At 36.3% G+C, this 13,804-nt stretch overlaps 1 protein-coding gene and 1 pseudogene across 1 annotated transcript; both read left to right on the top strand.

The window, feature by feature from the left end:
* Positions 1-1,561: 1,561 nt before the first annotated feature.
* Positions 1,562-2,431, top strand: LOC140516891 (vomeronasal type-1 receptor 3-like). The gene has a single exon (XM_072627744.1). It carries the CDS (start codon positions 1,562-1,564, stop codon positions 2,429-2,431), a length of 870 nt encoding a protein of 289 aa, XP_072483845.1.
* Positions 2,432-9,933: 7,502 nt separating this feature from the next.
* LOC140516927 (cytochrome b-c1 complex subunit 2, mitochondrial pseudogene) lies at positions 9,934-11,562 on the top strand (annotated as a pseudogene).
* Positions 11,563-13,804: the final 2,242 nt, after the last annotated feature.

Raw genomic sequence — 13,804 nt, 5'->3', positions numbered from 1 at the left:
AGCTATAGTTAGGACAGGTTTCATACATCATTGTCTTGATCTGTTTGGGGTTTTTTTGTTTGTTTTCAAATGGATCTATCTCTAAAAATCAATCAAGTCAATGAAAAGCAAGATCAATTAGTCCAGGAGTTTGGAATGATTAAGATGATACAAGTGTGGAAAAGAAATTTTCATTTTTCAAACTTCCCTCACAACAATGCTTTGAGGTAGGCAATACAAGTATTATTATGCCATTTTGTAAATGTGGCAACTAAAAGATAATTGAAAAACCTAGCACAGTGTACTATATTTAATGGATTAAAAAACTGAGATTATATGAGCTCTGTACAATCACATGACCTCTAAATGAGAGATTTAAACCTATATCTTTGAGCTCCAAGATGTGTGTTCTACTACATCATGCCACCACTCTACACATTCATCATTTCTTATAGTCTGTATCACACATTGTCACAGGGAGCTCTAAACTGTACTGCTTAATGACCTATAGTCATTAAGTCAAGTCTATGGGGAAGTTATTAACTCTTGCAAAGGTTGGCCTAAGCTAGATTTCTTCCTTTTGTCCTTATCCTTAGACCAAGAACAGACAGTTATTGCTGTTTACTTTATGCCTTTCAGGAACAAAGAAATCTTTGGTCTTCCTTTTAAAGTTGCCTCTTTCCTTGACTCTGCCCATGACATCTACAGAAGTGAAATGGTCTGCTTTGGGATATAGTGAAGTCTGAGGACTTCACAAGAAGTCTTCCAGCAAAAAAACTAGAGGATCACTTTTTCATATACAGAGCAAAGGAAGTGTTTTTTCAGGTATGATTTGGACTAGATGGTTTTGAGGTCCTTTCCAAATCTGAAATTCTGTGACTCTTTGATTAAAGCTGCAGATACTAAACCATATTTTGTATTCACACAAAGCACATGATTTGAAAAGTCTACTAACAAGCTCATTAACGAGAAAATTCAGGCTCTATGGCAACCTCTCATCTTCAATCCTGATGCCAACTACACACAGGTATGTATTTTGTCAGCTCATATTTTGTGAACTAAAAACAAATTAAATATAGCATTGTTCCCCCATCCCAGGACGATTTCAAAAAGGGAGGCTCCATAATATTATAGGGAGTAAGGTGGGTGATGTGAAGGAGGCATAATAAATGATGTAAAGTGGATGAGAAGTACGGGTTGAATACTGGAAAGTTTTCCATGTTGCATCATAAAGTAGTAAGGCTAAAGAATCTGAATAACAATGTAAAAACTTATAACTTCTTTGACCCAATCAGTATTATGGAAATTGGTTCATTTCTCTGGACAACATTCATTTACCCTGTGTTTATGTCTCAGAATTCCATCACTCAAGAATTCACCACCACTGCTTCCCTGAAATGCCATTGCAAGATGGTCTGAGTCTCTTTACTATGCTCCAAAAGAAACCAACAGAATGCTTCTAAGTGATCTGATCTTGGGGATTTGCACCTTCTTTCAAACTGTTATTGGGGTCCTGGGAAATTCCAGACTATTCATGATATATCTCTATATCTTATATATTCAGCCCCACCATAAGAAACCCATGGATATGATTATTGCCCATCTAACACTAGCTAACATTATGACACTTATCACTAGAGGAATTCCTGATACTGTGGCCTACTTTGGAGTGAAAAATATTCTGGATGATGTTGGGTGTAAGATGGTCATGTATTTCTACAGGGTGGGCCGGGGGCTTTCTATTGGTACAACCTGTCTCCTGAGCATATTCCAAGCCATCACTATCAGTCCCATGTATTCAAGATGGGCATGGCTAAAACCTAGAATAAGCAAATTTATACTTCCTTACTTTTTTTGTATCTGGATCATCAACATGTTGATCTACATCCGCGTCATTGACACTCTTCAAGCCAGTGAAAATTTCACTATGTACAAAGAAGTTTATTCCATGAAATACTGCACCACTAAACCAAATGTTAATTACACACTTCAAGATTTATTTATCATAGCCACAACAGCCCGAGATGTCTTCTTTCTCACCCTAATGAGTTTGGCCAGTGGTTACATGGTGGTGTTTCTCTACAGACATAAAAAGAATATTCAACACATTCGTAACACCAGCCTCTCCTCTAGGACTTCCTATGAGGCTAGGGCTACCCAAACTATCCTGTTATTGGTGGGCTTTTATGTTATATTTTACTGGATTGGTTGCTGCCTTATAATATATTTAATTTTTTCTCCTAAAAAAGATATAGTGTTGGGTAGTATTGGTTCTGTGCTAAATGCTTGCTACCCTGTTCTCTGTCCTTTCATCTTGCCCAGTACTGACTCCCAGGCCCCTAGGCTAACCTGCATCCTCAGTAAAAATCCAGTCCAAAGTCCTGAGTTGAAAAGTTCACTTGTTGGACAATTCATTCCGTATTCTACTTCTCCATTAAGAGATTCTAAGTGAAACAATGTGTTCTGGGAATCCTAATGGGAAATGTCTGTCCTCATTGGCCTGAACTTTTTTCTAAAAAGATTAAGAGCATCTGTATTATCTATTAACTGAACAAGAAAATAGTGGTGGTGTTTGTGGTTAGAGGACAATAGTCAGGGGAACAGGGAGAAAGTTAAGGAGCATCTGTCAATCCCTACATAAATGGATTTGATTCTATATTGCTTCTCACGTCAGGAATGGATCATTCAAAATGGAACACAGGGCTATGCTTTTCCATCCTAGAATTCCTTGTGCCCTTGATCTTCCAATTATTTCCTTGATTTCAACCTCCACCAAGGATAAACCCTATGATTCAGCTCTTTCTCATGCTTCTCAGCTGTTGGTCAGTGCTCGAGAAAATAACTGAATCTTGCTGACTGTATCTTTCTGGTCTCATCTGGACTTGCCCCACTGCACAAAAATTCTTTTAGTAATCTGTTCTTAATTCTCTTTCTATCTCTATCTCTTCTTCTCTATGGTATTTTCCATATAGTTTCTTTTCTTCAAGCCCCTAATGCTACTTTTTTTCTATCTTTATCCTCTCTGACCTCTCTTCTGCAATTGATATTTTAGTCTGTATTCTCTTGTGTCCTTTTATATCAGTCATCCTATAACACTTTTTTTCTGCTGACAAAAAAATATAAGCTCTCCCCAGAAATCACAAAGGCCACATTCTCCAGTGCAGGTTGATTGTTCCTTCTCTCATGCCTTGACACACTGCTCCAGGAAAAGAAATTGACTTATGGTGTAGCTGCCTCTTCAAGATCCACCTACTTTAAATATTTTCAAACTCTGCTTTCTCAAGCTTCACTCCATCCTTTGGCTTCTCCCCCAACGATAGATCTTGATTGTAATCAAGTATAGCTGTCCTTTCCTTTTAATTAAAAATTCATTAATTACTTTTGTTATTACATCAGTCATTTTTCTATGTATTAACCTTATGAATTCCCCATGCCAGTAAGACTTCCCTTATAATAATAACCAAAAATAAAAATTAAGGAAAACTACAGAGCACAATGACAGTGTCTGTCCATTTATGCAACTTTCTGTACCCATTATATCCTTTCTCTCCACTACGATATGTACCTTATGGTATATACCTTCATACTTATTGATTTTTACATACATGTTGATGTCCCTCTAATACTATTCTCCTAGTTGTTCAACTTCTTTAAAATCCATGACCTAAATTTTACACCACCTCACTCACCTTTAGCCATAGGTAGTAATCAAAACTATGAATAATAATCACGGCACTCCATGGCCTAGAACTCTGAAATCCACCTCTCTTATCAAAATCACCGTTTTTTCATTTTCCTTTCTGTTTCAATCCTATTCTTCATCTTCACCATAACCCCTGTCCCTCTGCATTCTCCCATTTCATTATCCCTGGCCTCACTTCCTTTCATCACAATCTGACCCTGAATTTATCTAATTCAACTGCACATTGCCCTCCTACCCTTGAATTCTTTGCCTTCCCTAACCCACAGGGGTTCATTCTCTGCAGTTATCTCACTCCTACTCTTGTGCTACTGAACAATTTCGTGTTCTTATTCTTGTATAGTACTCTTTTAGTCCTTCCTTAAATAATTATCCAGACTGATGTCACCATTTTTCTTTGCCTCATTAAAGAGGCCATCCCCTGACTACTTCTTAAAAAGTCCTAATCATTGAATGGGCATTACCTCACCCTAAGTGAGTACCTGCATAGACCTTGGCCTAAAGGGGTCAAGGACTCCCATTGCATCCTGGGTCATCTCCAGTCATCCTGGTGAATATCTGGTCACTGGATTCAGATGGTTCTGGAGAGAAATGAGCCTGGTAACCTTTCACAGTCCTTCCTCACTCAAAATAAAGTCAAGTGAAGTCATTTCATCATTTCTTTGATGGCATGGTCTTCTTCAGCAACGAAGGATGAACACAACAATTGAAAATAATTATCACAGGTCTCATCATGGGTGTTCCAAACCTCTTTATCTCTCCTCAAAACAGTCTCATTGGACTTCAGAAAAACATGGAAAGACTTTATGAACTGATGCTTAGTGAAATGAGCAGTGCCAGGAGAACATTATACACAGTAACAGCCACAGTGTGCAAGAACTGCTTCTGATAGACTAAGCCCTTCACTGCAATGTAAGGACCTAAAACACACCAAAAGAACTCTTGAGGCAAGATGCCATACACGTTCAGAGAAGGAATACTAGGATCTGAACACAAAATAAAGCAACATCGTGTTTTATTTTGTTTTGGCTTGGTTTTTCTTATGGTTTCTCTCATTTGTTTTAATTTATCTATGCAACAGACTGATGTGAAAATGTGTTAAATAAGAATGTATGGGTAGAACTCAAAAAAGATTGCAAGCTCTCTTGGTAAGGGAAGGTAGAGGGAGCAGGAGAAAATTTAAGACTCATGGAAGTGATTGTTGAAAACGGAAAACAAATAAATTAAGTAATTTTTTTAAAAAAACTATTTCATTCCTACTCCCTTTTTCTAAGCAGATTCTATTCCAAAGTCATGAGTTTCCTCACCCTACCTATTCCACTCCTCAAAACCAGCCACTCCACCTTTATTCCAGTATCTGAGGGTGAGCTGGTCTTTGCTCTTTATTAAGTATACCCCTCACTTGTGCCTTTGATCTTGCTCCATTTCTTCACAGCACTTCTCCATATGTCATTCCATCTACCTCACTCAACTTCAGTCTCCCTGAGTCTACTGCATTCTTTCTTACTTCCTACAATCATGTCCAGATCTCTCTCATTCTTAGGCAACCTTCAGTTTACCATATGTTCCCCTTAAATTGTCATGATATACCTCTCACTATCACCATCAAGTTTCTGTCAATAAGCTCCTATATTCTCATTAAATCTACTTATTCACCAAGGCATTATTTCTCAAATCTTTACAATCCTGTTTTAGAGTCACATCTCAATGTAAAACTGCTCTAAAAATATTATAAAAGGATCTTGACTGCTAAACCCATTTGTCTTTCTTTTGTTTTCTTCCTCCTCAATGATTTTGCAGAATTTCACACTGTTAACTACCCATTGATTCATGTTCTCTTCTCCCACAATGTTACTATTTAAAACAGGGGTGGGAAACCTATAGCCTTGAAGCACTATGTAGCCCTCTAGGTCTTCAAGCGTAGCTTCTTGAATGAATGTTCTGTGAAGTTTGAATTCAGTCAGATGGCTTTATTTGAGATCCTTGAGGGCCATATGTGGTCTTGAGGCCTCAGGTTCCTCACCCCTAAATTGTTCTTTTCTTATCTGCTTGACCAGTCATTCTTATCCTTCTTTGCTGGTTCATCAGAAAACTTCCATACTATACTTCTGAGTGTGTGTGTGTTTGTGCATACATATATATGTATATGTATATATATGTATGTATATATACATATGTATATATATATAGATACACACACACATATACATATACATATATATATGTGTGTGTGTGTGTGGAATTCAGGAGAGAATACACGAATATAAATAAATACACATATATATACACATATACACACACACACACATAACACTAGATATGCATACATTTATGTCTATATTATTGTGTCTGTGTGTGTATAGAGAAAGACATTCTTAAATACAAAGAACAGAGGAGACTGTTTTATGCCAAAAACTTATCTGACATCATATTTTCTTAAATTGAATGGATGATAGAATACTACCAGGGAAAATCTGGTGGGAAGAATAGTGCCATAAGGAAAAGTTATTTATTTAAAGGCTGGGATCATTTGTGATTTTCATTGTTTTCTCTGTGGGAATTTATTATTAACTACAATGAAAGCAACTTCTCACAGGGCAGGACACTATACGTTTGCCATTTAATTAAGTACTTAAGGCTTTTAAGTATTACTCCCATCCCATGAGTGTGAAAGATTTTTTTAGATATTTCTTCCCAAAGATCATTTTAAGATTCACGATGTCATATATTCTCACAGCTATAAAATTGAGTTTTAAGATATTTTCTTCAAATGTAAAGGTGGGAAAAAAAAACTAACCGCCTAACCCCTCCAACTATTGAACATGAATTTTACTGGAAAGAGTCCTTGGGATGCTATTTAATGAGTCCCTTTAGAATATTACTGAAAAGAAAACCATACTTCATACATGACAAAGAAAATGGTACAAAAATATAACAAAAGAGCAACCCCAACATTAAAAATATTCCACTTTTTTAATGCTTTCATCTGAGAGGAAACGTTAATCAACTTACTATAATTAAGAGATAGCAAAACTATGATGATCTACATGTAGTACTTTTAGACATGGAAAAATCTAACAAAACGATAAAAAAGAAAGAAATCACAAACGGATAAAGTTGAGAAAATTTAAATATTTCAGGAAGTTGGAGAACTTGTATGGTAAAAACAAAAAAAAATACCTCTTTATTTTCACTAAACCTTAACTGAAATCTATCATTTCATTTATTGCTAAGGCATTTTAAAACATTATTTCCAACAAACATCTATATGCTTCACTACACTCCCCAAGGGATCTATAACACAAAAAACCTTCAGAACTCCTAATAATTTAACATTTCACAATATATTTTACAGTAGATTCCAAATGGCTACAAGACCTAAATATATGAAGTCTTATTGTGAACAAATTAGAAAAGAGAGGAAGATAATGCAAAATTCCTTTATTAAGCAAGGATTACAAAAGATAACAAAATATTGAATGTTAACTATGTTATGGAGGTGGGAGAGAATTCTTGTAATTACTGTAACTACAGGAATATATATTTCTCAGTTTGCATGACACCTTTGTAACAATAGATCATGTGCTGAGGCATTAAAAGCTTGATAAAAATGCAAAAAAAAATGAAACAAATTTTTAACAAAGTACAATGCCATACAATCTTTAATAAATAAAGAGCCTTTGAAAAAAAGGATTCAGACTTAAAATAAGAAACAATCAATAACTGCATCAAAGAAAATAGTAACAAAAAGACAACATTCCAAAAACTTTAGTATGAAGTCTCTGGGAATGAAGCTAAAGACGTCATTAAGAGAAAATTTATATCTCTCCACATTTTCACAAATGAAAGAGGAAAGAAACAAAGAAGTGAATTAAGTATTCAACTAAAAAAATAATGCAAGCAACAAATATTGAAACCGCAAAACAAACATAAAACATTAATTCTTAAAACCTAAAAGAAAAATATATAAACAAAATTTAAAACAAAAATTTAACAATCCACTAAGAGAAATAATAGGAAACAAGTGGGAAATATTGGAGCCTAGTAGTTCCAGATCTTCAATTGTGCTATAATACTGTAACCACAAAAACTATTTGATATTGATTAAAAAATAAAAAATTTGATTGGCAAATCATGTTGTGTTTATAAGACCTAGAAAAAGTACAGCATAAAAGCATAATATTGGATCAACCAAAGGACTCTAAGTGCTGAAATCAGAACTTATTTAACAAAACTACCAGGAAAATTGCAAAGTAATTTGATAGAAATTAGGTTTAGAACAAGGAATTCTTAACCTGGGATCTATCAACTACCATGAATAGATTTCAGGAAGTCAGTGAACCTGTATGGTTATAAACAGTACCTCTTTATTTTCACTAATCTTTAACTGAAATCTAGAGTTTCATTTAATTGCTTGGGCATTTTCAAACATTATTCCCAACAAACATCTATAGGCTTCACCAAACACCCAAAGGGCTCTATAACACACACACAAAAATGTTAAGAACCCCTAACAAGTGAACATTTCACCACATATACCACAGTAGTTTCCAAATGGCTACATGACCTAAATATATAAAGTCTTATTATAAACAAATTAGAAAAGAGGAGGAAATAATGGAAAATTATTTTACTAAGCAATCATTAGAGAAGATCACAGAATATTTAATATTAACGCTCTTATGGAGATGAGAGAAGAAGTAGCCAATGAAGGGCCAGTCCTTAGAGTGTTCATAAAATCCATACACTATGTAAAAACGGTGAGAAAATTCCTGCATAAACTCTGAAATGGAAAAGAGCTTCATCATAAAAATACAGAAACAGGTTCACCAAGACACCATGAGAATAATTACATAAAATTGAAAAATATTTGCAAAATCGTTGCAATTAGAATTACAAGGGAAAAAATTAGTTGGGGGGCATCTTTGCAACAAATTTCTCTCATAAATACTTGCTATTAAAGATATAAAAGGAATTGATATAATATATATATGATTATGAATCAGACTTGAATAAACAATAAAAGGATATAAATAATCAAAAAAGATGTATCTTACCAACAATTGTTTGAAAAATAGCTCAAAATTAAAATTAACTACCTCACATCTGTAAACTTGTAAAAATACTAAAAAAAAGAAAATGAAAGATAAAATGATTATTTTTGAAGGACAGTTGAGGAACAAGCACAATCTTATACTCTTAGTGGAGTCGTAATTATTCTGGAAAGTCATTTAGAACTATATGTAGCACGTCATTGTTTGACTCAAAAATACCACTCACTACTTTACCAAGAGCAGGTCTCACAACAGGGAGCCAGCAACAAAACCCCATCCTTGGTACAAGCCAGGAGAAAAATCTCATCCCAAGAGTAAGCCCCAAACAAGAAAACTTCTGATATTCTAAAACCTGACAGTAAATTAGATATTGAGAGAACCCACCAATCACTTCCTGAAAGAGATACCAAAAAAATAAAAGGTCTCAGAATATTATGACCAAGAGCACCCAAGCTAAGGAGAAAACACTGCAAACAGCCAGAAATAAACCAAACATCATGGGATCACAGTTAGGATTACACAGGATTTGGCAGCTTCTATACTAAAGGACTAAAGAATTGGAATATGATATTCCAGAAGGCAAATGAGCTAGGATTACAACCAAGAATGACTGAGTATAATCCTTCAGGAGAAAAATAAATATTTAGTGAAATAGCGAATTTTGGGGCAAACCTACTGAAAAGACAAAAGCTGAACAAAAATTTTGATCTTCAAATACAAGACTCGAAGAAAATAAATAGGTAAACAGGAAATAGAAAACAGAAAAAAAATCAATAAGGTTAAACTGTACGTATTTTGACATAGGAAGATGGTACTTGTAAAGCTGAAGAACTTTATCACCATTAGAGCAATTGGATGAGTTACTATGGTGATAAGGAAAATCCAAACACAAACTGAGAAGAAGATAGTAAACTTGAAATTCCTCCATCCAAAGTCCTAAAAGAAATATGAATTAGTCTCAGGCCATGGAAGAGCTCAAAAAGGGTTTTTTAAATCAATTAAGAGAGGTAGAGGAAAAATTGGGAAAAGAAATGAGAGCAATGCAGCTAAACCACGAAAAAAAGAGTCAACAGCTTGGAAAAGGAGATACAAAAAAATACTGAGGAAACAACACCTTAAAAATAGAGTAGAACAAATGGTAAAAAGAGACACAAAAAACCAATAAAGAGAAGAATACCTTGAAAAGCAGAATTTGCGGCCTCCATCTTGCTTTCTCTAATCCCTGTCAGTACGGGGTCACGAGTGAGTCGGGACCATGAAGCTGCTAACAGGCGCTGGATCTCTCTCGAGACGATTTTATTCCCTCAAAGTTGCCCCAAGAATTAAAGCCTCTGCTGCAAAAGCTCCTGTACAACTCCATCCCGAGGAACTTGAGCTAACAAAATTACCAAATGGCTTAGTGATTGCGTCTGTGGAAAATTATTCTCCAGCTTCAAGAATTGGTTTGTTCATTAAAGCTGGTAGTAGATATGAAGATTCTACCAATTTTGGAGTCTCCCATTTAGTCCGTCTTGCATCCAATTTGACTACCAAAGGAGCTTCTTCTTTTAAGATAACTCGAGGGACCGAAGCTGTTGGTGGTAAATTAAGTGTGACTAGTACAAGGGAAAACATAGCTTATACTGCAGAATGCCTCCGAGATGATGTTGATATTCTAATGGAGTTCCTGCTCAATGTCACCACAGCACCAGAATTTCGACGCTGGGAAGTAGCAGCTCTTCAGTCACAATTAAAGACTGATAAAGCAGTCGCTTTTCAAAACCCCCAGACTGGTGTGATTGAAAATCTGCATGCTGCTGCTTATTGAAATGCTCTTTGCAATTCCTTGTATTGTCCTGATTATAAAATTGGGAAAGTTACTCCAGAAGAGCTTCATTACTATATACAGAACAATTTTACAAGTGCAAGAATGGCTCTGGTTGGACTTGGTATAAACCATGCTGTCCTGAAGCAAGTTGCTGAGCAGTTTCTAAACGTGAGAGGTGGACTTGGCATGTCTGGTTCAAAGGTTCACTACCGTGGAGGTGAAATTCGAGAGCAGAATGGTGATAGTCTTGTCCATGCTGCCGTTGTAGCCGAGGGGGCCACCTCAGGAAGCGTAGAGGCAAATGCATTTAGTGTCCTTCAGCATGTCCTTGGTGCAGGGCCTCATGTTAAGAGGGGAAGCAATGCCAGCAGCCAGCTGCATCAGGCTGTAGCCAAGGGAACAAACCAGCCATTTGATGTTTCAGCCTTTAATGCAAATTACTCTGATTCTGGACTCTTTGGAATTTATACTGTATCTCAGGCTACAGTTGCTGAGGATGTTATCAGGGCCGCTTACAACCAGGTAAAAGCAATCGCTCATGGCAACCTTCCTGAAGCAGATGTCACAGCAGCTAAAAACAAACTAAAAGCTGGATACTTGATGCTAATTGAGTCTTCAGAGGAATTTCTGGATGAAATTGGGTCCCAGGCCCTGGCATCTGGTTCATATGTCACACCATCATCTGTTCTTCAGACAGTTGACTCCGTGGCTACTGCTGATGTTATAACAGCAGCAAAGAAATTTATTTCTGGCAAGAAGTCAATGGCAGCAAGTGGAAATCTGGCCAATACCCCATTCCTTGATGAATTAGAAAAATGAAGCACCCTATTATGGAAGAAAACAAACAACTTTCTCAATTACAAACTGGCAGAATAATAGCCCTTGGTGAAACATCAGAATTTATTCACCTTTTTATTTATGAATGGAAGAATAGCAGAACAGAAATGCAGACAAATTTCACCTGGTCTGATGTAAAGTCAATAAAATATTTTATTTAAAAAAAAAAAAAAGAAAAAAGAAAAGCAGAATTTGCCAAAGAGAAAAGGAGGTACAAAAGTTCACTGAATAAAACCAACAATTAGAATTGAGTGAGTAGAAGCTATGACTGTAAGACAATCAATCCAACAGAATAAAAAACAGTAAAAATAGAGGAAAATGTAAAATATCTCTTTGGAAAAGCGACTGACCTGGAAAATAGATCCAGGAAAGATGATTAAAAAATTATTGGACTACCTGAAAGTCATAATCAAAAACAAAGAATGATCTTTCAAGAAATTATCAAGGAAAATTACCCTGATGTTCTAGAATGAGAGGGCAAAATACAAATTGAGGGAGTTCACTGATCATCTCCTGAAAGAGATACTAAAAATTAAAAGTCACGGGAATATTATAGCCAAAATCCCATACTTCCAGGTCAAGGAGAAAATATTGCAAGCAGCAAAGAAGAAACAATTCAAGTATCATGGAGCCACAGTCAAGATAGCAAAAGATTTAGCAGCTTCTACATTAAAAGATTGGAGGACTTGGACTATGATATACTGGAGGACAAAAGAGCTAGGAAAATTAAGTATAATTCTTCGGGGTGGGGGGAAGAATGGATATTCAATTAGATAGAGGACCTCCAAACATTCTTCATGAAAAGACCAAAGTTGAATGGAAAATTTTACTTTCAAATACAAGACTCAGAAGTAAGCAGTAAATTGCTATAACTCCCCCATATTCACCTCCAAACAACCATAAAATAGTGACCCAGAAAAAATCCTGGAACAGTGGATCCAGTAGAAGGATGGGGTGGAGAAGTCTTTTAGCTTGGGAGACTTAGAGGTTTGGCAAGAAAGGTCTGTCTTAATCAGGTAAAAGGAGAGTACATTCCAGGATGAAAAGCATCCCAGCAAGCTAGCAGCAAGTACCACCTCAACAAATCAAGGGGAGATCCTGATCCCCAGTGTTGTGGATCAGACAAAAGCCAACACCAGGACCTCCCACATGCCTTAACATAGCCAGAGGAAGTAGCAGACTCCAATTCAGAGGTGCCCAGGGCAAACAGGCACCCTCCAGTGGCCAGAAGTCCACATGCTTCATTGTAGCCCTGGGGAAATGCAAAAACACCCCACCAGCCATCAGAACATGCCACGTATCAACACTAATATCCCAGCTCAGGATCAGGTAAACTGCCAAATCCTTACAGCCTCCAGCTGTGTATCCTGCCTCCCACTCCACCTACTTAATACAGCACCAGACATGAGTGTCCTCCATTGGCCTCAGGGCAACATCATTGCAGCACCATATAAATAACCAGGTCCTACTGCCACTGGCATAAAAAGCCTAAGAGAGAGCCCCTTCCACCCTCAGAGCAGAAATCAAATTTAAAAGAAAGAAAAAGTGATGGAGGAAGAGACAGACAGAGACAGACAGACAGAAAGAGAGAGAGATACAGAGAGAGAGAGAGAGAGAGAGAGAGAGAGAGAGAGAGAGAGAGAGAGAGAGAGAGAGAGGCAATAATAACAAAAAAAAATGAATCTCACCATAGAAAGTTATTGTGGTGACAGGGAAGACCAAGACACAAAGTCAGAAGACAACAATATTAAAATACCTATGGGCAAACCATTCCCCCGAAAAAAATGAGAGGTAGCCTGAAGCCCAAAAGAAATTCATGGAAGAGCTCAGAGAGAGGCTTAAAAATCATATAAGAGAAGTGAAGAAAAATTAAGAAAATAAATGAGAATGATACAAGAGAATTATGAAAAAAGAGTCAACAGCTTGGAAAATTGCTTAAAAAATATAATTGGTCACATGGAAAAGAAAATGCAAAAGCTAATTGAGGAAAACACCACCTTAAAAGTTAGAATTGGGCAAGTGGAAGCTAATGACTCTATGAGCTATCAAGAATCAATCGAATAAATTCAAAAGAATCAAATAGAAGACTCAAGAGAAATCTTAAAGGTAAAGAGCAAAGAGAAATCATAAGGAATTTAATAAGGTTAAGCTGTTTACATTCCTTCATGGGAAAACCATACTTGTAACTCCTAAAAACTTTCTCATTATTAGGATAGTTAGAACCATACATAGACAGTAAGCACAGGTGTGAGTTGAATATGATAGGATGATTGTCTTTAAAAAATTAAATTAAGAGGTACAGAAGAATGCACTAGAAGAAAGGGAAAGAGAAAGGTAAAATGGGGTGAATTATCTTACATGATAGAGGTTCAAGAAATTTTACAGTGGAGACGAAAAAGTGGAAAAAGAGGAGGGGAGCATGTGAAC

Source organism: Notamacropus eugenii (genome assembly GCF_028372415.1).
Source record: "Notamacropus eugenii isolate mMacEug1 chromosome 2 unlocalized genomic scaffold, mMacEug1.pri_v2 SUPER_2_unloc_1, whole genome shotgun sequence".
NCBI classification, from domain to species: domain Eukaryota; kingdom Metazoa; phylum Chordata; class Mammalia; order Diprotodontia; family Macropodidae; genus Notamacropus; species Notamacropus eugenii.
The sequence above is the reverse complement of the archived record's forward strand: the minus strand, read 5'-3'. Positions and strand labels throughout refer to the sequence as shown.